Source organism: Alosa sapidissima, chromosome 17 (assembly GCF_018492685.1).
Source record: "Alosa sapidissima isolate fAloSap1 chromosome 17, fAloSap1.pri, whole genome shotgun sequence".
NCBI lineage: Eukaryota > Metazoa > Chordata > Actinopteri > Clupeiformes > Clupeidae > Alosa > Alosa sapidissima.
Genome location: NC_055973.1, coordinates 15426211 through 15448409, shown reverse-complemented (window position 1 = coordinate 15448409; position 22199 = coordinate 15426211). Strand labels below are relative to the sequence as shown.

Genomic DNA, 22199 nt, shown 5'->3' with positions numbered 1-22199 from the left:
TATATGTGGTCCACATGCCATGGTTTTGCTTTCCAACCTCATTTTTGCAGTCAACCACTTTCTACTTCTGAGGGGCCTGGCCAGTTCATAGATCAGAGAACCAAATGTCCATGCTTGACATTTGCTTGACATTTTTGGCACAATTGGTCATTGGCTTAACATTGTAATTTGAATCTAAAAAGGTTTTTAATATAAATTGATCAGCATACTACTGTGTCATCCTAACACAGTGTGGCGATTAAGCATTGCACGATGTTGTCAGAGCTTCTGCTAACAACGGTGGGAAGTGTTGATGACGCTTGTTGTCACACATCTAAAGAAACACTGACATCCTGTGAAAGGCTTTGGAAATAGTTTTGCTATTTGTTATCAGTAACTGTATATAAATAATGTTGCCCTTGTTCTAGAGCATTTTTAATACACATGTGGAACCCTTTACAGTGGAAATGATAAATGGGTGCACTGTCTCTTAGACCAGTGGTTCTGAACCTTTTTTGAGTTGTGACCCCTAAGAACATGTGATTGAATTACACTGCGCTCATCCCTCTGACTCAAGAGAGGTTGACATGGCCCACCAGCAAGACAAGCACACAAACACAGACAATCAAGCCTGTGACACTTACACTGACACACTGAGGCAGTAGGCCTATACCTTTGCACTGCACTTTCAAGAAAGATTATTATCTCAAATGATCTCTTCTAATCCTGTCCCCGTGCTATTGATATATTATGCCGGAGCTGGGGTAGAATAGTGGCTAAGGTGTTGGTGTTCTGTGTTGCCATGTGCGCTTGAGCAAGGCACGTAACCTTGAGTTACTCTGGGAAGAATGGTCCTTGTAGTAATTGTAAGTCGCTGTGTAATGTAAGTCGCAGGAAAATGGATAAATGGATAGGCTAATGAATAGTAAAGGGGCTTGTTTTATATTAATACAACTTTACATTAGCTTTATTTTGTGGTTTAGGGTGGACTTTTAATTGCCTCCACTTCCTGTGTGAGTGACGTTTATATGGTCTGGGGCTAAGACCTAACATACTTTGCTAGTTTCTGTTCATATGAAACCTGCTGTTGATAAGGGCATGATGAGGCAAATGTTGCTGATTGCTGTTCTGGGTGCAGTGGTTATCGCCGTCATGGGTTGTAAGTAATTCAGTGGCAGACATTTTTTCTTGTTGTTATTATCGTCTGGTTAAGTATGTCAAGCATTCCGTTTCAGAGCAGCATATTATGAGCCGAAGCTATGTTTCATCCTAGAATGAACAAGCTTTTTGTATGTTTGGCCATTTTGTCCCTAAATAGAATTATGTGACCATATCTAAACATTAAACATGTAATGCACTTAAAGGAATTATCCGGAGTAAAATGCACTTTAGATCAATTTACGGATGATTGGGAGTACATACGTTGAGTTGACATCAAAATCATGTCATTCGGATGTGTTTTGAGAAAGTTCGATTTTACCGTTTTTAGTCAAAACTTGTTAGCCTGGAAGTGACCAGGGCATGTCATTTAGCCGCTACAAAAAGCTATTTTTATACCTCTTCTACAGTTCCAAACAACATTACACTTACGTGGTAGCAGGGGTGAAAGTAGTTTTTATTTCTTGGTGGTACTATGATATAGAGTTATAATGCGCGCCCAGAGCGCGCGCCGAAAATTTCACTTAGCCTAATTATTTATTATTTATTTATTTGTTTATTTACTGTATTATAGTCTACTTATCAAGCATTCACTAGGACTTCTTATCACTCTAGTATCACTCTTTAACCCACCTGCATCTGTTTTTGATTATGAATAAAACACTTAATTTCATCATTTATTTATTTTTTTAACCTAGTTACTCTGCTCGCTCCCACTTCCAATCAATTTTTTTTTATATAGGCTACTGTATATCATGAAACACGTTTCTTTGAGTCATGCCTTTTTATTTGGGAGACTGCAACATACTTCTGTCCGCTAAAACACTTTCATTATTGCTGCGCAAGATCTGGTTAAGCCGTACACGCACTGTCTGTCTCCTGTCTCTCCAGCGAAACACTGCACACATAAAACCAGAATAGGCTATTGAAACATCAACATATTTTTCTTTAGCCTGTATTTTTTTTTTATTTGGGAGACTTTCCAAGAAACGTCCGTCTGCTAAAACACTTTGGATACCAGTGCACGTTGGCACAATTACTGTAGGCTACTGTACGCGTGCTATAGCTTGCTCGTTGTCTGTCCAGCTGCACGGGAGGTTTAGACACAATTCAGATACAGTTCAGAACGATGTATATGAAATATATTTTGGGGGAAACGTGTTGCTTCTGGTAATTTGACGTTAGCAGTTGTGTTGTCATGCTGAAAGTGCTATATTTTTCAGAGACAGTATAGTTTTCTTTCCGGTACGGCGTACCCTCTCCAAATATTTTAGTGGTACTCCGTACCGGCCAGTACCGGCTTACTTTCACCCCTGCGTGGTAGTGAGTAGAGTGTCCCTAAAGCTAAACCGAAGTATCCCGAGGTCTTTATGTGGTCGGATTGAGAGTCCAGAATGAATTTCATCAAGCCAGTACCTTTCCGGAAATGTTGCTGCTGCAGCTGGCATCTTTAGGGGAAAGTCGTAGGAGTCGTTAATTAATTAACGACATTAATAGAGAGACATTAATATGTTGACTAATTCTCATCACCCTAGGTACAATTGACAGACACAAACCCATATTTGTGAGTTATGATACTTTCACTTTCCTGAAGGCAGCATCCTCTGAAACTACCACAGACAGAGGACATTGCCTTTGTTTGGGCTGCATTTTTACATTGTCAGATTAATCTTTATATGTCTCAATTAATTTGTATAAAAAATGCACACCTCCCTCTCCTCCACCTGTGGTGCTTCCCTACCTTAGCTGCAGTGTGTATCCTTAGGAATAAGTAGATGCAGCATATTGGGTACTGAAATATTTACAGGAACCCATAGAAATTGAATATTCATTCAATATTAGTTGTGCAGATGTATAGTCCATCTAATACCCACCCATTGAATTGAATTTCCCCTGGGGATCAATAAAGTATCTATCTATCTATCTATCTATCTATCTATCTGAACCAACAGAACTATCTGAACCAAAAGAAAAGGCAAAAATAGTGTTTTGTGTTATTATTCCATATTCCATTATATATTATTTGTGTAGTCATTCTACATCAGAACTGGACATACAATCCAAATAGTCTACAAGAAACCTCAGTGTGTTACCTTTCATTTGAGACCAGAATTATGCTTTACACCAAGAGGTTGCCACACAATAAGGCTTTTGTCAGTATGCATTTTGGGTTACCAGAAGTCCTATGGGGAGTTTCAATAGGACATTTTACAAAAAGCATTACATAGCCTGGCTCAGGGCAAGATCACAGTAAAGAAAAAGTCACACGTGGAGTAGCAATAACATATATTACATTTATTAAAGACAGACAACTTTACAATGAATAGGCAATTGAATATGTCGTAGCCTTAACTCCACCAATGATAGGTTCGGAGACACAATACCACACAAATATTGGCAATGTTATTTTATTGTACAGAGAGCATGGTCCACAACACACAATAACAGGACAGGCAGGCTGGTAGAGTAGCTAAACCAGAACCGACATTGTAGGCAACTACCCCTCCTCCCAAGGCCCAGGCTGAACAGAATACCACTGATAGCACAACCCCCAGATGAGAACAAAAAAAAATAAAACTAGATGTACCGCAGAGCGGTACAAAATATGACCGCCGCCCAGTCCAGCACATTTTTTCCACAAAAATAAATCACGCTGAGAGGCCTATATGATTCTAACTGTCTCACTAAATTGCATTATCAGCACTCAATTCTCATTGGTATCTGCTAGACAACAAGTACCAAAACATGATTAGTTCATAGATTTCACATGTAAAATTGACCCCATCCCCATCTTGCCTGTGCATAATTCTGAGAAATTCTTGATTGTTTGTGTTATGTTTATGTTATGTGTGTGCTTGTGTGTGTGCCTGCAAGCGTACATATGTCTATTGTGTGAGTATGTGTCATACGTATGATTACTGTGAATGTATGTGTGTGTGTGTGTGTGTGTGTGTGTGTGTGTGTGTGTGTATCTGTTTGTGCACATGTGTGCACATGAAATGGGTTAACATGACCCCTGGAGGTAAACATACGGAAAAAATGGTCATCCTAGGCCCTACAGTTCTCAAGATATTCAGAGAGAACTGTGTCTGCCCTACCCTCCTTTCGGGGGGTCCAGTCCAGCGGGGGGGCTACAGATCAAAACGAAAAATGACGGTTTCATGCTATCCATGTGGGGGTACATGCCCACCAAGTTTTGTGTACCCCGGTCTTTCAGTGTCCCAGGAATCCTTGTTGGTGTACATCACTAAATGTACACATAAATTATTTTATTGTAAGGCCCCCCATGAACGAAAGTACACAAAACTTGGCATGCATTCAGAGGGTGTCATAATGATCCCACACTTTTAATTTCGTGCAGTTTTGACCTTGTCAGCCAGAGATATTGTGATGAAAACACCTAATTTTTTGCTTTTTAATTTTTAACTAGGTGGCGCTATACATGAAATAAGTGGTAATGGGATGGGTTGACATGCCCCCTTAAGACCAACATACATAAAAAAGGTGGACCTCCTAGGCCCTATGGTTCTCGAGATATTCACTGAAAACTGTCTCCGGCCACCTACAGGCCAGTTGGTGTATAGTAACATAAATTAATTTATTGTGTGGCCCCCCATGAACGGAATTCCACAAAACTTGGCGTGCATACAGAGGGTGTCAAAATGATCCTACACTTCCAATTTCGTGCAGTTTTGACTATGTTAGGTCACAGATACCTTTGATTACAACACCTCATTTTTACTTTTTTGTGTTTAACTAGGTGGTGCTATACATGAAATGAGTGGTTATGGAATGGGTTGACATGGCCCCTTGAGATCAACATACAAAAAAAAAAATGGTCCTCCTAAACCCTATGGTTTTCGAGATATTCACAGAAAACTGTGTCTGCCCTACCCTCCTTTCGGGGGGGTCCAGTCCAGCGGGGGGGCTACAGATCAAAACGAAAAATGATGGTTCCATGCTATCCATGTGGGGTTACATGCCCACCAAGTTTCGTGTACCCCGGTCTTTCAGTGTCCCGGGAATCATTGCCGGATATTTGGGCATGCGAAAAAGAAAAAAAAAAAAAAAAAAAAAAGAAATCTGACTAAACCTATATGACCGCCGCTTCGCTGCGCGGCGGTCATAATAATAAACAGCGTTTACAAATACTGATAGTACATGACTGATGCAAAAAAAATGCCCCCATTTCACTTTCAATGTATTCACACATGAGATCAGTTTCCCCACAGTAAATAAAGGTCACAACACCCAATAGAGATCACTGCAAGCAATAGAGATCACAGCAAACAGTAGAGATCACAACACGCCAGACATTAGATAACACATCACATCGCATGTCGAGGAGTCAGTTCCGCAATCAGCATGACAGTCAAATAATTCCTCCCATTAACAATTTCACCATTGTGCAAGAGTGGAGGAAGCCACGGGCAGTTAAATGGATGCATTTCCCTCCTAATTGCCTCAATAAGCAATCAACCCGTGAATCCCCCAGTCCAATCAGGGCAGACGTGACAGTAAATTGAAACTTACACACCCACTCCAAACAAGCGACATAACCAAGATAAATCATGCCCGACTGTGACAAATAGGCAAAACAAAAGGCATTTTTGATTGGACCTAAACACCAAATCAGTGGAACGGAAGTGGAATCAAACTAGATTTTAATGCATATTCTTTCACACAGACTGACAATTGCATAACAGACAAGAACATAGCACGAACCTGACGAAATAATCCAGCAAAGCGCACAAGACAGGGTTTAAATACACAACATATAACAAGACTAACAAGGCACAGGTGGAAAGCAATCAAGGCAACAATTAGGGAACATGGCTCAGGTGAGGGGCGGAGACAAGAACCAAAAGCACATGGTACAGAACACAGGAAGTAACAAAAGCACATGACAAGGGAAAACAAAGCAGCACATAGTACAGAACACAGGGCACAGTGCCCTGTGTTCTGTACCATGTGCTGCAAAATCTGATATCTAACCAAGTTTAATAATCTTATATTAAGATAAAAAGATCTAGTTTGTATTGTTAGGAAAAAAGATACTTACTTTGTACTTTATAAAGATACTTACTTTGAGCTTTCTCATACAATTATTATGACCGCCGCGCAGCGAAGCGGCAGTCATATAGGTTTAGTCAGAATTTTTCTTTTTTTTTTTTTTCTTTTTCGCATGCCCAAATTTCCGTCAAGGATTCCCGGGACACTGAAAAACCGGGGTACACGATACTTGGTGGGCATGTAACCCCACATGGATAGTATGGAACCAGATCAGATATGTACTGCAGAGTTAAAACGCTCACCCAGTCTGCATGAAGTGGTACATGTAGTCCTTTAGCACTTCATGGGAGACAAGATATGCCCCCATGTTTAGAATGGCGTCCTCACTACCATCATAACCATACCATCACACTGCCACACTCGACACATACATAGGAAGACACTGTAACAAGACACATGAACACAAATTTCAGGCAATTTCTTATATAAATACAAGACCAAATGGAAGAGCTAAGACATTTTGCAGAAATATGACTTATGGTGCATCCACTGTTAGTATACCAACCTTTGCATTCATACAAAAAGTTCCTAGCATGAGGAACATCCTTTCCCTCACCAGGGCTTCCCTGTGCCAATCCACAGGCCCTGCAGGACATCTTATAAAGATGTATCTTGTCCCCCTGCACATGGGCTTGTGGATTATAGCCTGGGGAATTTCGGACTGAGCCTGGTTCCACCCGAAATGGGATGCGCTCAGTAGAGTGGCATTTAGGCATTTTGGCCTGAGTTGGGCCTGAGGGGGTCTCTTCCTCAGTTATCAGGCCTCTAATCTCAATGCCAACATCACTTTCAGCATTGTTGATATCTTCAGCCAAAAAGCGTTTAACTTCGGATGCATGACAGCATTTGGAGTTGCAGCAGGTGAGGCAGCAGAAGGTGTCCGAAGACATGATCACAGATCATGAAAAGAAAAGATTATTAGAAAACTATTTTAATACCATTTAATACCATACCACAGTTTTTTTTTAATAATTTATATTTATAATAATTACATGTCAAGATGAAACACCTCAAGTCCTCCACAACTGCTGTCAGCAGCATTGTAATTGTGATCTGAAAAGATCACTGGATGAATTCCACATCCACTGTCGAACCCTTCCACAATCTGCTCGACAGCTTTGATGTGGCTACAATAGTTTTGCCTTATCACTGTTTAGGAAGATACAGATAGTTTAGGTCTTAATAATATAGCTGATCATAAAAATGTAAAATAAATACTATAGTTAAAGAAATGACTGTATTTTATTCTTTATTATATTTAACATCTAATTGATCTTACGTGCTTCTTCAGAACAAATATTCATTGCTAAAGAAGCAATTAACTCCTGTGCTCCTCTGTCAGAGCAGGAGCAGCTAAATAGCCATACAGCTCTGTCAGTCAACATTTTGCCACTTCTTTGGACAATAACATGTTTGCTGTCCTGAAAGAAGAAAATATATGTTGATGTCTCAGTATACAGTATATTTATATATATAAAAAGAAAGATATGAAGGTAAAATTAAGAATGAAGATTATATATAGACATACGGCAAGCTTCATATGTTCACCATTGAAGTCAGGCAATGCAAAGACGGTGGCTGTGGCATTGCACACACTTACAGCATTATGTTGTCGTAATTGGAAAATATAAGATGACAGACTGTCCAGGGGAAAGGTGTCCTGGACAGCTGCCACATCATTTACCTAAGTGGTATGAAAAATGATCACAAGGTTAAGAATGTATTCAACAAGAGATGTACACAAACGCATTGATGGTTTAACCCTGAAGAAATTAAATATGATAATGAGTAATGCAATGCAATATAGGCAGTGTTGGTTGGGTGACTGCCTTTAAAATGGTAATGCAAGGCATATGTAACACTGGATGATTCAGAACACAATGCACAAGTGATTTTGAACGAATACATACAATTTCTGACTCTAATGCAGCTCCGCTTTCTGAAATGCATGGCCCTGTTGCCATCCTGTTGTCTCTACTGGTTTCTCCCACCTCTTGGTCACTTCGCCTCTTCTTCCTCTTAGGGACTTTGCTGAAGTCGTAAAGAGGCCCATCACCCCAAATAACTTCACGCCGCAGCATCCTGTACCATACAAAACAAAGCAATCAAACATTAGGGAAATTCAGGGAAAATTACCTTTTGCTACAAACCACCAGACAACATTCCTGGATTGGTGCTGAAGGACTGTGCTGAAAGTTCAAGGATGTCCTCTTAGACACCTCACTGAGGCCATTGTCCCCTGATCTCTGAGCCAAAAACTACTCCAAAAACCTTGGATGACTTCAAAAGGCACAATCATTAATTAACGCATGCAGCATATAGATCTGGGGATATCAAGGCATACAGTGCAGCCAGGACAGCTCTGAGAAAGGGCATTAGATATGCCAAACCAACGTACAAAAATTACATTGAAGCCCATTTTTAGTAAACCCCCAGCAGGTGTGGGATGACACTTAAGGCTCTGGCATGCTCCTGCGTCACATTGGCGCGTGTCCAAGACGTGCGTCATTTTTGCCGTGGACGTGAAGCATACTCCAATTTCTGCTGTCCTGAATGCGCGTTAAATTGTTAAGGTTAGCGCCTGCGCACTACGGATTAACTGTGATACTCTGCCCCACCAACTGGGGGCGGTACGTCGAGCCTGAAAGTAGGACACAACCACCAAAGAAGCCTGAAACGCCTGAAGAAAAGAAGAACTTGGGATGTGCGAGCACTAAACGAAGGAAGAGCTGATGAAGGAAAAAGCACCACGAGTACGTTCGCCTGTCTGCTGGGAAGTTTGATAAGCTGGCCCATCACATCGCTCCATTTATCATCCACCAGAACACACACAGCACACCTGTTGGTATAGCTGAGAGACTAGCTTAGCCTACTTGCTTATTAGGCTACTCATGTAGCTAAGTGACTCGGTGCTGCGAGGGCAGCAATATTGGTGCGATACAAAGTAAAGACATTTTTCTGAACACATGCAGTAGTGTCATGGTAAGAAAGAGTTGTGCGTACAGATGTCCTCAATTACATTTGTATTGAGTCTTCACACCTGCCTCATACCAAAAAGTATGAACCAAAAACCTGTAAATATGACGTGTCAATAAAAGTTTTGAAGTAACTATTTGTGTTCATAATGTATGTCTCACTGTGATAATGGGTGTATTTAGAGCGAGCGGTAGCCTAGGTTATTCCTTCAATTATTATTATGATAACATTATCCGGTGTTGACAGGCGAGTTTCGAGATTGAGTTCAGCATTGTTCAGGAGTAGGCTAGGTAATAATGATTGCACCTGGGAGAGGTAGGCTACATTCCCTTTATTATTATAATCACTATTGATAACGCATTATATAAGGAACAGGCGAGAATGCATCTCGATCAGCAAGTGTTACATGGGTTTCGTCTGAGCGTTGTAGATAGATACCTTTAATTGGCTCTGGGTTTTGCGATTTGATTTCAGCATACGCTCATTTTTAAAAGATGCATTTAACCCGAAGTCATGTCAGCTCTCTATGCAGGGAGTAGGGCTGTCACTTTTATTCGAACATGACGTGAAATATCCGTAGTCGAACTATAAATAAACTATTCGGTTTTTAGTGCTGTGTAGCGCATTTCCCGGTGTTGACAGGCGAGTTTCGAGATTTGAATTCAGCATTGTTCAGGAGTAGGCTAGGTGATAATGATTGCACCTGGGAGAGGTAGGCTACATTCCCTTTATTATTATAATCACTATTGATAACGTATTATATAAGGAACAGGCGAGAATGCATCTCGATCAGCAAGTGTTACATGGGTTTCGCCTGAGCGTTGTAGATAGATACCTTTAATTGGCTCTGGGTTTTGCGATTTGATTTCAGCATACGCTCATTTTTAAAAGATGCATTTAATCCGAAGTCATGTCAGCTCTCCATGCATGGAGTAAAGGCTGTCACTGTCTATGATTAGTTTTATTTTATTGTTTACCATCTCATTCAGTGCTATATGATCCAGGGCTCATGGCCAAATCAAGCCAATATAATAGCCAGTAGCCACAATGAGCCCATGCAGCCACCCTGTTTCGACAATCAAAGGTAACGCACAGAACGGCCAGCAGACAGATAATTACGTCCCCAACTCATCTAAAATGTGGTGTCTTGAAATACTTTGGGTTCTACACCATAGATGGTAAAGTGACCGTTAAATATAATGTTAAAGAATGTATCTGTGGATTGTGGCTTTACATTGGTCGAAGTTGACTCCATGTCGTGGTGTCTCACGTAACTCAAAGCCAGGCAAGCTGAGGACAGGCGCTCTGTTCCATCGTCGTTATGGTAACCAAACAAGTCTTCTTCTGTCTAGGTTTGTTTCTACGTTTAAGTGTTGTTCTTCTATGTGGTCCACCTACTGGAGGGGAGTGTTTACAGCAGTTCCGTTTCACACATGCGCAGTCTACGCGTCACTTTGACGCGCGGTCTTAAATTTCGGTCGACTCAAAGACGCGACGCATGCTGTAAAAATGACGCAATTCTCGTCACGCGCTCACCAGTGCCGCGTGCGCGGGACGCAGACGCGGGACCATACTTTAGGCTTTATTCGCTTAACTGCGCGTGCACAATGCTTCATGAATCACAACACACCAACCTCGCTCCAGCTGCAAGATCACAACACCTAATTGGCACAATGTATTCACAACACACCACATGATTGGCGTGATGTATTCACATGTCAACTTTTAGCTGTGGAAACCCCATTCATTTCTATGGGAGATTTGAGTGCTGTGTCTCATTAGAAAGTCTCTGGCTAAACCTATTTTATGTCTAATTTGCCAGGGATAACAAAGACTCTCTGTTGCCTCCTCTCCTCCTCTCCTCTCTAATGACACCAGCCCGGTCCTGAGCACCCATGATGTCAGACTCTGCACCAGTCTTCTTCTTCAACCTGTATCTGGCAACTTCATGGGTCCCTGCATTCCTCAAATCAGCGACAATAGTTCCTCTTCCCAAGCAATGAAGTGTCACAGGCCTGAACGATTACAGGCCTGTGGCACTCACCCCCATCGCAGCGAAATGCTTTGAGAGACTGGTCATCACACAGATAAAATCTGCCATACCACCTTCACTAAACCAATACCAGTTTTGCTTACAGAAATAACAGGTTGACAGAGGATGGCATAGACTGTGTTACACCCTCTGCTAGAACATCTAGAGCACAGGAACACACATGCAAGGCTTCTTTTTTGATTTTAGCTCAGCTTTAAATACAATCTTGCCGAACAAACTCCGTATCAAATTACATGAAGTTGGACTCAGCACCTGCAACAGCTCCAGCATATGCAACTGGATTCAGGACAAACCACACTCAGTATGTAAGGGTCGTCAGGCACATATCATCCACCTTGCCCAATAACCCCCCCCCCCCCCCCCCCAAGAGCTGGTATGGACGCTATACACGAATCCGGCGAGCGTTTTGTGTAGGCTGCCATCTTGTGGCGACGCCATTACTGAGCTGTAAACAAACCTCCGTGATAACGCACCTTCAATGACAGCTACAGCCAGGCAGTATGGCTTGTTGGGTTGATGATGTTAGACAGTGGCCTCCGGTCACAGATGAAGGTACAAGCGATCTTACAGATTATTTATGAAAATAGTTTAGAGTAGAGAATGAGGAAATAAAGACACAATTGGGACTAGGTTGATATTATATCTACTTAACTACTGTAGCTAGCTAACGTTAGCAATAACTATGCTAGCTAGGCTACCTAACGAGGAAACTATACAAATATCTGTCAAGTTGGCATGTTTTCCCACTCGACATTATAAAATAAGTAGTGAGACAGTCGTAAATCGCGGGCTGTTATCCCAGTGGACACAACCAATCCAATATGGTATGTAAACAAACCTCCGTGATAACGCACCCTCATTGACAGCTACAGCCAGGCAGTAGCACTATGGCTTGTTGGGTTGATGATGTTAGACAGTGGCCTCCGGTCACAGATGAAGATACAAGCGATCTTACAGATTATTTATGAAAATAGCTTAGAGTAGAGAATGAGGATATAAAGACATAATTGGGACTAGGTTGATATTATATCTACTTAACTACTGTATCGATAGCGCTAACGTCAGCAATAACTATGCTAGCTAGGCTAGCCAACGAGGAAACTATAACAAATATCTGTCCATTTGGCAACAATAAATAAATAAATGGATATCAAATAAACGAATTCATGTTTTTCATTTGTGACCATTGTTTATCTAATTTTCACATTTCAAAAGGAAAGGGTAAGGTACAACTAACTGCTATCTGTGCAAACCGTATGGTAACGTTATCTACCAGACAGGGGCAGTCGACCCAGGGTATTTTGTGTCTCACGTTTTTCTTTTGTTCCAACTGGTAATTTTATTGCTGCTATTGGAACAATTGAAAACGGAACATGTTTTCCCACTCGACATTATAAAAGAAGTAGTGAGACAGTCGTAAATCGCCGGCTGTTATCCCAGTGGACGTAACAAATCCAATAGGAGGCACGGGCGTAATGCTACCCAGCGACAGCTCAGTAATGGCGCCGGCTTACTTCTGGTAGTTTCGCCGGATTCGTGTATACAGCCATGGATGCTGCACCACAACCCCACCCCGCCCCCCTCCCTCCTAATTGTTTACTTGAGCTTGGATGTGATTAACCCAGGTCAAAGGTCAAGTCCTCAAATAGCCTATATGTACTCCAACATACTTGAAGCTGCTCTCTCTACTTGGGCTCCGCCTAGTGGGCTGTCCTCCTTCAGTGACAGGTTTCTTCAACGCAGGTCCTTTTCTCTTGCTGCTCTCAGACTTTACCACACTGGTCAGCGTCAGAAAGTGTGACAAGATTGTTTTATTAATTGCATCATAGTTGCAAAGATAGAGCTGAATATAAATCAATTAAAGATGAAGCGGAAAAAACAGCCACACAAAAAATCATATTCATTATGGTTATGGTTATGATTTAGAGACAAAAACAACCCTTTCATTAATTAAGTGTATGCTTTAGAGTATGCTGAACCGATCTTTAAACCAGATCTTTAGACACCAGATGTAGATCTTTATAACAGATCTTTAGACACAAACGAGGAACCACTGAATTTGACATTTAAATTTTATTCTGGCCCCTATAGGAGCACAAACAGGTCAATTAACAGTGAATTACACCAGTACAATAAGTTGTGTGGAATCCTGTGTCATATAAGGTCTGACCATTTTATATATATATATATATATATGTATATAAAGTGAATGCACTTTGCAATTGCAATTGTTTTGTAAAGATTTGTATAGCCTACAGTCACTAGAATAAGAGTCCTTAGAAATGTAATAATATGCACAAATAAAATCTATCTCATTAATAACTAATACACTGCAAGTGTGATTACAAAGGTCTTCATAACCTACAAAAGAGTGTTAACTAATAAGAGCCCTGACCTATATTATAAGAACCCTGGCTGATGAATCTATAAAAACAAAAACTCATATGCAATCACTTAAATTTACAGAATAAGAGCCCCAAGTGCAATAAGAGCCCTGGCCTATATTATAAAAGCCCTGGCTGATGGAGCTATAAAACAACAAAAGAACAAGAACAACAAAAACACAAAAACATTAATATATTAGGTGAATGAATTTTGCAATTGCAAAGATGTGTATGCAGTCACTGGCAAAAGTTCCCCAAAGTAAGAGCCCCAAGCGCAATAAGAGCCCTGGCCTATATTATAAGAACCCTGGCTGATGAAACTATAAAAAAACACCTAAAACAAAAAACATAAAATGCAACCAAATGGAAAAAAACGTATCAACTTACTTCCAGCCATTTTCCTGCATAAAATTATACTTTTATACTACTTTTATAATTACAAAACCTCTCCGAGTTGAGCGCTTCGGCGTTCGTTCGTGTCACTTCGTCTCTCTACGTACACATGCTCCAGACACCAGCGTTGACGTTACTGGCGTTGCTGACGTGGTTGGTTGCGTGTGTCACATGACCGCAACCAGCCTATCACACCGGAGCTCTTATACGGGGCTCTTCTGCGTTTTTCGAGTGTTTACATACCTCATTTTCTTGCGCTGCTGTTAATGCACACAATGGACACAAAACACAAAAGTCTCTTCTACGGGGCTATTTATTTCATTCACGATTAGAGTTTTTGTTGTTGTTGTTGACGGCCCATAGATCCGGGGCTATCCCCAGAGGATCCGGGGCTATAGCCCCCAATGCCCAGGTCTAACGACGCGCCTGCTTCTTGGTATTTCTGTTCACTTGACTCCTTCAACCATGTCTTTGTGTCTGCCTACAGAATTATTCTCTGTTGCACTGGTTGAAGTTTATTTAAGATAAAAAAAAATCTCAAGCATTGTGTTATCTTTCAGCCCGCAGGCCACACAAGTTCCCTAGGCCTATTACATGCTGCAGGGAAGTTTCCAATGCTGTCATCCAAAAAATCAAGTCCTTTACACGCCAGCATGCACAGCATCCATGCCTCGATGCCATTGTGTGAGTACAAGGTTGATAGTGTTTTAAATGACAATAAACACATTTATCACATAGAAGTATTATGTTTATATTTCTAACAGGAAAATGTAGGTAATTATAATTTGGATTTTTATCTCAGTTTTACCACAGAGGATAAGAAGAAGTATTGCACTGACCCAAAGGCACCATGGGTGGAAAAAACTATAAAAGGTCTGGTCTCCAAAAAATGTTAAACTTTTAGGTTTCTTGTACAATCGTATGTTAGGGGTTTTTTTTTTTTTTTAATGGATGATCATATACGTTCCAGCATATTCATCTAATATACATAATAACTTACTAATACAATTCAATGGATAAAAAAAAATAAACTTGCTCTTCTTTTTCCAGATCTGAAACCACAATGACTACCAACATCTTTGCTTAACAAAGAGCTACCCTGGAGTAGAACCAACCTGCAGCGGAATCAGGAAGCTGTCTTTCTCTATAATATCCAGATGCTAATATATTTACGCTTGAAAAACCCACTGATAAATAAGCTTGATGGAGCGAAAAATGCACAGTTTGTACCAGGGATTAGAAACAGTTCAAATAATGAAAACAAAAACCGGAAAAGAACACAGTTTTTGGATGGAAGTAACCAAAAACAGGAACAAAATCAATTTCACTTGTTCCGAAGTGAAAACATTATTTTCAATTTTAGGCCTGTCATGCAGTTGACAGTTGGCCATAAATCAATTTGTAAAGACAATGTAATTTTTAAAGGAACATTATTAACCGGTTTACCATTTAGAGGAGAGGCCTTGGAACACTGGAACAGGAAGGAAAAAATAATGAACGAACCGAAATGAAAATCATTCTGGTTTGTACTACTAAAAGGTTTTAGGATCACATTCATTGCATTTAACATGGGTGTGAACATGACATTTTGGAATAAATACAGAACTGAAATTAATTTCATATAACCTTCTTTAATTCTTTAATTGTATGTCTGTGTTGCAGCTGTGATCATTAAAACTATTTTTCTTTAATACTTGTGTGATGATCATTAGAGCCTTTTGTCATTAATCCTGGGTTACAGTATATGGTTCACTAGTTCGCCCATTGGATTGCTTAGTGTAGAGAATAGCTTGGTAGCTTGGCTTGGCTTGGTTGGAAAAGTTTGGCTTGGTAGCTGGCCATGGTCCTGGGATGCCAATAGCGGAAACAATGTGAGTGATGTCCACTGACCACCCCTATGGATGAGGGGTGATTTAGAGCTTAGTGCTGATAGTGAAATGGAGGAGCAGGGGAGGAGGTGCAAGGCTTTGCAACTCTAGCATGACGTAAAGGGCAGTAAGGAGGGTTTTATATCCTATGAATGGAAGTGGGGTGAGTGATGGATGTCAATCAACCCTCAGTGTTGGGTCAGATTACTTTGAAATGTAAACCATTACAGACTACACCAATCAGTAACGTAACCCATTGAATTACAAAAATAATGTAACATAATCTGAATACTTTTGGATTACTTCAAATAAAAAACTCAAAAATCATACATTGAATAAAAAAGACACTCAATCAAGATCATTTTGATGCTACACTGATATTTACGGAGAATAGGATGTCTGCCATTGCCAAGAATGTCCAGAATATCTTCTATTGCATTATGTAAAGTGTGTGTGTGTGTGTGTGTGTGGGGGGGGGGGGGGGGGGGAGGCATAGGTCCCAAATTTTCTAGCAGCCCCCCTGCCTGGTGCTAATATGATTGGAAAGCTTAGATTCCACTTGTTCATGTGATATGCTGTGTGATATCTGTGTGACGAGTAGGTCTAGTTGAACCTGGACTTTTTAGTGGGGTACAGCAGTTCAGTATTGGGCCACGTACCCCAGTAAAAAGGTGCTTGAACCACCGGGTTGATACTTCACTGTGAGAAATCGGGGGTTTGGCGTGAGAGTGTGTGAAGCCAGGCGTAAAGGATAGGCCTAATTTTAAAAGGGCCATCAGAAGTATCAAAATGTGAAAAAAAACGTTACTTGTTAATTGAGTAATTTATTAACAAAGTACTTTTTCTTCAGTAGATTTCTGAGATGATAATATTTACTTTTACTCAAGTATTTTTTGAAGGGAGTAATTGTACTTTTACTTGAGTATAGATTTTCAGTACTCTACCCACTCCTGGGCCCAGTTCCCCGAAAGCATCTTAAGCCTAAGAGCGTCGTAAAGTCCCTCTTATGAACCTCTTAAGATTTGCCGACTGTTTCCCGAAACCATCGTAGCTTAAGAGCGTCGTGAAAACACTCGTAGATCTACGAGTGCTCCAGAGTTCTCGTTACCGGCTAAGAGTGTCTTAACAGTACTTCTCACTAAGGTCACCAACAGGACATACAGGGGAATTACAACTTAGAATACATTAACCAACTTACGTTCCCATTCTTTATTGTGTTTACTTGTGATGAATCAGATTTTAACGTGCAAAATAGCATACATTTCATGGTCATAATAATGTGATTAAAAGCGGACAAAAATGCAATCAAGTTATGAAATGAGACGTTGCCAGAATAGTTTGCCATTATCTTTGCTAAGTGAAGGCTATATTTTATTAGGCCTATGAGGTAAAAACAGAGAAAGGAACATGTGGTTTAGTCTGTGCTGCGTCAAAATCTAAGCATATTGTAGGCTTATATGTTATTTAAGCCTAAACATTTCCTCACTTTCTTAGCCTACTTGACTTCTTTATCTTCAAATGTCTTCTTAAGTGACATAGACATAAACGGTGCAACAATCTAATCTTAAATAATCATTATGTATGTCTGTGTGTGGTATATAGCCTACTTGGGATGCTTACATGCGGATGTCAGAATTTTTCTATTTTCGTCTTGATGTGAATTAAAGTGTAGATCCGAAGTTTAAACGGTAGGCCTACAGCTGTGACATGCAGTCACCTGACATTACCATCAAATGAGAGGATATTTCAGAACTATTAACGTGGACAGCTCTCCTTGAGAGCATATTAAGAGCAGTGCACGCGCGTTCCCGCTACGAGCATGTTCGGGAAACAGTCGGAATAACCAAACGAACGATCGTAAGATGAATCGTAGAAAACCCTCGTAAGAGCGTGTCTCCGTCGTTATCGGGAAACTAGGCCCTGATCCGGGTCACGGCACCAATGCCTTGTGTTGGTTTGCACACTCAGTCCGGCACTCGCCCCGTAAACAGCAACACCTTGGATTCGGGAGTCGAGTGTGCTAACAATCAAGATAGAAGCCCAGGCTGCTGGCACAGCTAGCACAACTCTGAGGCACTGGGAAGGAAGTTTACACAACATACTTACTGCACAGATATGTACCAGCTAGCTACAGGGGCAGCTGTGGCCTACAGGCTACCGGAGGGTTGCCGGTTCGATCCCCGACCCAGTAGGAAAAATGTGGACAGGGGAAGTGGTTGAGCACTGCTCTCCACATACACAAGGCACCTAACCCCTCACTGCTCCCCCGAGCGCCGCTGTAGCAGGCAGCTCACTGCTCCGGGTTAGTGTGTGGTTCACCTCACTGTGTGTACAGTACACTGTGTGCTGTGTGTGTTTCACTAATTTACGGATAATACGGATACGGGGTCGTAACAATTTAAAAAACAGGGAATTTGGTATTTTATTTTAAAATAGGCCACACCCTGATGTATTTTCTCCCATTCCTGTATGTATTGAAACACATAAACAAAATGCAATCAAGTAATCTTATATTATAATCTGTTTTTTTATGTAATCTGGCCTGATTATAGTTACTTATTTTTTTACTCTGATTATACGTAATCCACATTACTTGTAATCAGTTACTACCCAACACTGTCAACCATATGGGCTCTTCCCGAACATTGTTTAGAAAACATAATTTCACTAGTTTGCCCATTAAATTGCTTAGACTGAGTGTAGAGAATAGCAAATTTGGCTTGGTAGCTGGCCATGGTCCTGGGATGCCATTAGCGGAAATCACATGCGAGTGATGTCCGCTAACACCCCAAAAGTGCTTTCATCTGAGGTCTACCAAAGGAAAAACATACAGGAATTGGAGACCTGGTGACATAGTCGGATATCTGGTATTCGACTAATCCTTGACGTGTGTAGATTAGTAGGCATTCATGGACCAATGACCAAGCATATATTTCCATTGCTAGGGATACGTTTGATAAGCCATAGCTCAAACCATTATAACAATACTAATTTCTCTACAATCGCTAATTTTAAAAATGTATCACCAACAGGACATGACAAATATTCTGTTTCCCTTCACAATAGGTTGATTTCTACAATCTACAAAAAAGATATAAATATTCTTCCTCAAAAATTTTTTTGAGTGTTTTGATACCTGCATTGACGATTTAAGAACCATACCATAGACCAGTAAAGAAGAGATGAATTGTGTCAACAAAATCATCGGCTTTAGTGTGTGGTGCATGCAGACGTGACATAAGGCATATATCACCCAAGTCTGACCTCACGTTTTAACCATAGCCTGAGAATTTCTTCAGTGCACTGTGCAAATATTGCATCTCACATAGCCCCCCAATGTATATGTGGTCCACATGTCATGGTTTCACTTTCCAACCTCATTGTTGCAGTCAACCACTTTCTACTTCTGAGGGGCCTGACAATACATAAGCTCATAGATCACAGAGTCATATATCCATGCTTGACATTTTCATTTTTCATTGGCTTCACTATTATACATTGATCAGCATACTACTGTGTCATCCTAAGACAGTGTGATGATTGAGCATTACATTACACTGGACATTGTATGTTGTCAGAGCTTCTGTTAACAATGGTGGAAAATGTTAATGGCCCTTGTTGTCACACATCTAAAGAAAGACTGTGACATCCTGTGAAAGGCTGTGGAAATAGTTTTGCTATGTTATCACAAACTGTATATAAATAATGTTACCCTTGTTCCAGAGCATTTTTAATACACATGTGGAACCCTTTACAGTGGAAATGATAAATGGGTGCACTGTCTCTTAGACCAGTGGTTCTGAACCTTTTTTGAGTTGTGACCCCTAAGAACATGTGATTGAATTACACTGCGCTCATCCCTCTGACTCAAGAGAGGTTGACATGGTCCACCAGCAAGACAAGCACACAAACACAGACAATCAAGCCTGTGACACTTACACTGACACACTGAGGCAGTAGGCCTATACCTTTGCACTGCACTTTCAAGAAAGATCATTATCTCAAATGATCTCTTCTAATCCTGTCCCCATGCTATTATTGATTATGCCGGAGCTGGGGTAGAATAGTGGCTAAGGTGTTTGTGTTCTGTGTTGCCACTGTTGTGCGCTTGAGCAAGGCACGTAACCTTGAGTTACTCTGGGGAGAATGGTCCTTGTAGTAATTGTAAGTCGTTTTGTAATGTAAGTCGCTTTAGATAAATAAACAGATATGCTAATGATTAGTAAGGGGCTTGTTTTATATTAATAAACCTTTACATTAGCTTTATTTCGTGGTTGAGGGTGGAGTTTTAATTGCCTCCACTTCCTGTGTGAGTGACGTTTATATGGTCTGGGGTTAAACCTAACATACTTTGCTATTTTCTGTTCATATGAAACCTGCTGTTGATTAGAGCATGATGAGGCAAATGTTGCTGATTGTTGTAGTGGGGGCACTGGTTAACGCCGTCACTGGTGGTAAGTAAATCAGTGGCAGACATTTCTTGTTGTTATTATTGTTTGGTTAAGTATGTCAAGCATTCTGTTTCAGAGCAGGATATTATGAGCTGAAGCTATGTTTCATCCTAGAATAAACAAGCTTTTTGTATATTTGCCAATTTTGCCCCTAAATAGAATTAGAACATGCATATGTGACCATATCTAAACATTAAACATGCAATGCACTTAAGTGGAGGTGGGTTTATGTGTGCAGGCGTCTGTGTGAGTGGATGCATACCTGTATTTGTATATGATGTCTCTCTTGTTCTCTGTAATACTCTTTCCATGATCCTCAATTACGTTACTGACTCATTAGTGCTTTATTTTATCTTTCAGACCGCAGGCCAAGGTGCTATCCTCCATGCTGCGAGAAAGTTTCCAATGCTCCAATCAAAAACATTGAGTCCTTTACACGCCTGCATGCACACCAGTCATGCCTCGATGCCATTGTGTGAGTACAAGGAGGCTGATAGTGTTTTAAATGACAATAAACACATTTAAATCAGTATTTCCATTTTTATTTAATTTAATTTAATTTATTTATGTATAAGGGCAGGACACAATGATTAACATTTCTGTAAATGTGCCAGTGTGAGCCAGCCAGCTAATTTTCAACTGCAGTCCTTTGGCAAGATGTTGTAATAACCATCATTTATTTAATTCTGTTCCAGTTGAATAACACTGTGATTGTATGCTTGTTATCGCATAGAAGTATTATGTTTATATTTCTAACAGGAAAATATAGGTAATTATAATATTTGTATTTTTTTCTCAGTTTTACCACAAAGGATAATAAGAATTATTGCACTGACCCAAAGGCACGATGGGTGGCAAAAAAGCTGAAAGGTCAGGTCTCTCTCTGTTCCTACAATCTTATGTTATTTTTTTCATGAATGATCATATTTGTTACAGCATATTCAAACTAACTTACCAATACAGTTCAGTGGGTAAATAAATAAAACTTGCTCTTCTTTTTCCAGATCTGAAACCACAATGAATGCCAACATCTTTGCTTAACAAAGAGCTACCCTGGAGTAGAACCTGCAGCGGGATCAGGAAGTTGTCTTTCTCTATAATATCCAAATGCTAATATATTTACTCTCTAAGCTTTACACTTCAAAAATCCACTGATAAATAATCTTGATGGTGGAAATCTGCACAGTTTGTACTACTGAAAGGTTTTAGGATCACATTTATTGCATTTAACATGGGTGTGACTATGGCATTTTGGAATAAATACAGAACTGCATTTTTTAATTGTTTAATTTTCTGTCTGTGTTGCAGCTGTGATCATTAAAACTATTTTTCTTTAATACTTGTGTGATGATCATTAGAGCCTTTTGTCATATTCCTGAGTTATATGGTTAAAATCATCACAATCGACATCTCTATCCAATCTAAAGATGGACCACTCTAACTGTTCACTTGTGGTGGGTCCCCAAATTATATCACACATGCATATCATAATGCATTCTTATCCAGCAAGAATTATGGTCATGAACTTAGGGGTTGTTTACAGTAGTGGAACAAGACACAGGGTGGCCGGAGGGTAGCTGAGGCTATTTCGTAGAGTGTTTTGACTATGACAGGAGATGTGTGTGTTACCAACATCTTTGGAGCATGACTACATTTTCTGGCCGCTGAGGTAGTTCTTGATCATATGTAGCCTAACCCGGAGTCCTTCAATCTCTCTCTCTCACACACACACACAGACACACACACCCGCACAATTACCTACAATTTAGTTACTCACAATCTTAATTAGGCTACAAATCCCCTTATTATATTCTGGCCATTTTTTTTTTAAAATAGACACCGCATTGGGCTTCAGAACGTACGT

The 22199-nt window shown here is 40.3% G+C and overlaps 1 protein-coding gene across 3 annotated transcripts; it reads left to right on the top strand.

Annotated features, from left to right (window-relative positions):
* Window positions 1-1033: 1033 nt before the first annotated feature.
* Window positions 1034-21642, top strand: LOC121688204 (C-C motif chemokine 8-like). Of its 3 annotated transcripts, none has more exons than XR_006024522.1 (4): window positions 1034-1138; window positions 14577-14700; window positions 14819-14889; window positions 15067-15707. XR_006024522.1 is itself a non-coding variant. In XM_042067652.1 (4 exons), the coding sequence occupies exons 1-4, from the start codon at window positions 1054-1056 to the stop codon at window positions 21354-21356; spliced, it is 297 nt and encodes a 98-aa protein (XP_041923586.1). In that variant the 5' UTR covers window positions 1034-1053; the 3' UTR covers window positions 21357-21642. The 3 variants fall into 3 exon arrangements, 2 of the variants coding, with proteins under 2 accessions (XP_041923586.1, XP_041923587.1); XM_042067652.1 differs by lacking the exon at window positions 15067-15707 and adding an exon at window positions 21340-21642; XM_042067653.1 differs by lacking the exons at window positions 1034-1138; window positions 14577-14700; window positions 14819-14889; window positions 15067-15707 and adding exons at window positions 20264-20338; window positions 20696-20810; window positions 21135-21205; window positions 21340-21642.
* Window positions 21643-22199: the final 557 nt, after the last annotated feature.

Bases quoted from the DNA above. Each gene is read 5' to 3' on its own strand.
- LOC121688204 (XM_042067652.1), top strand. From the start codon at position 1,054: ATGAAACCTGCTGTTGATAAGGGCATGATGAGGCAAATGTTGCTGATT. The intron at 1,139-14,576 runs GTAAGTAATTCA...GTTATCTTTCAG, and splicing joins GGTTATCGCCGTCATGGGTT to CCCGCAGGCCACACAAGTTC. The intron at 14,701-14,818 runs GTGAGTACAAGG...TTTTTATCTCAG, and splicing joins CCATGCCTCGATGCCATTGT to TTTTACCACAGAGGATAAGA.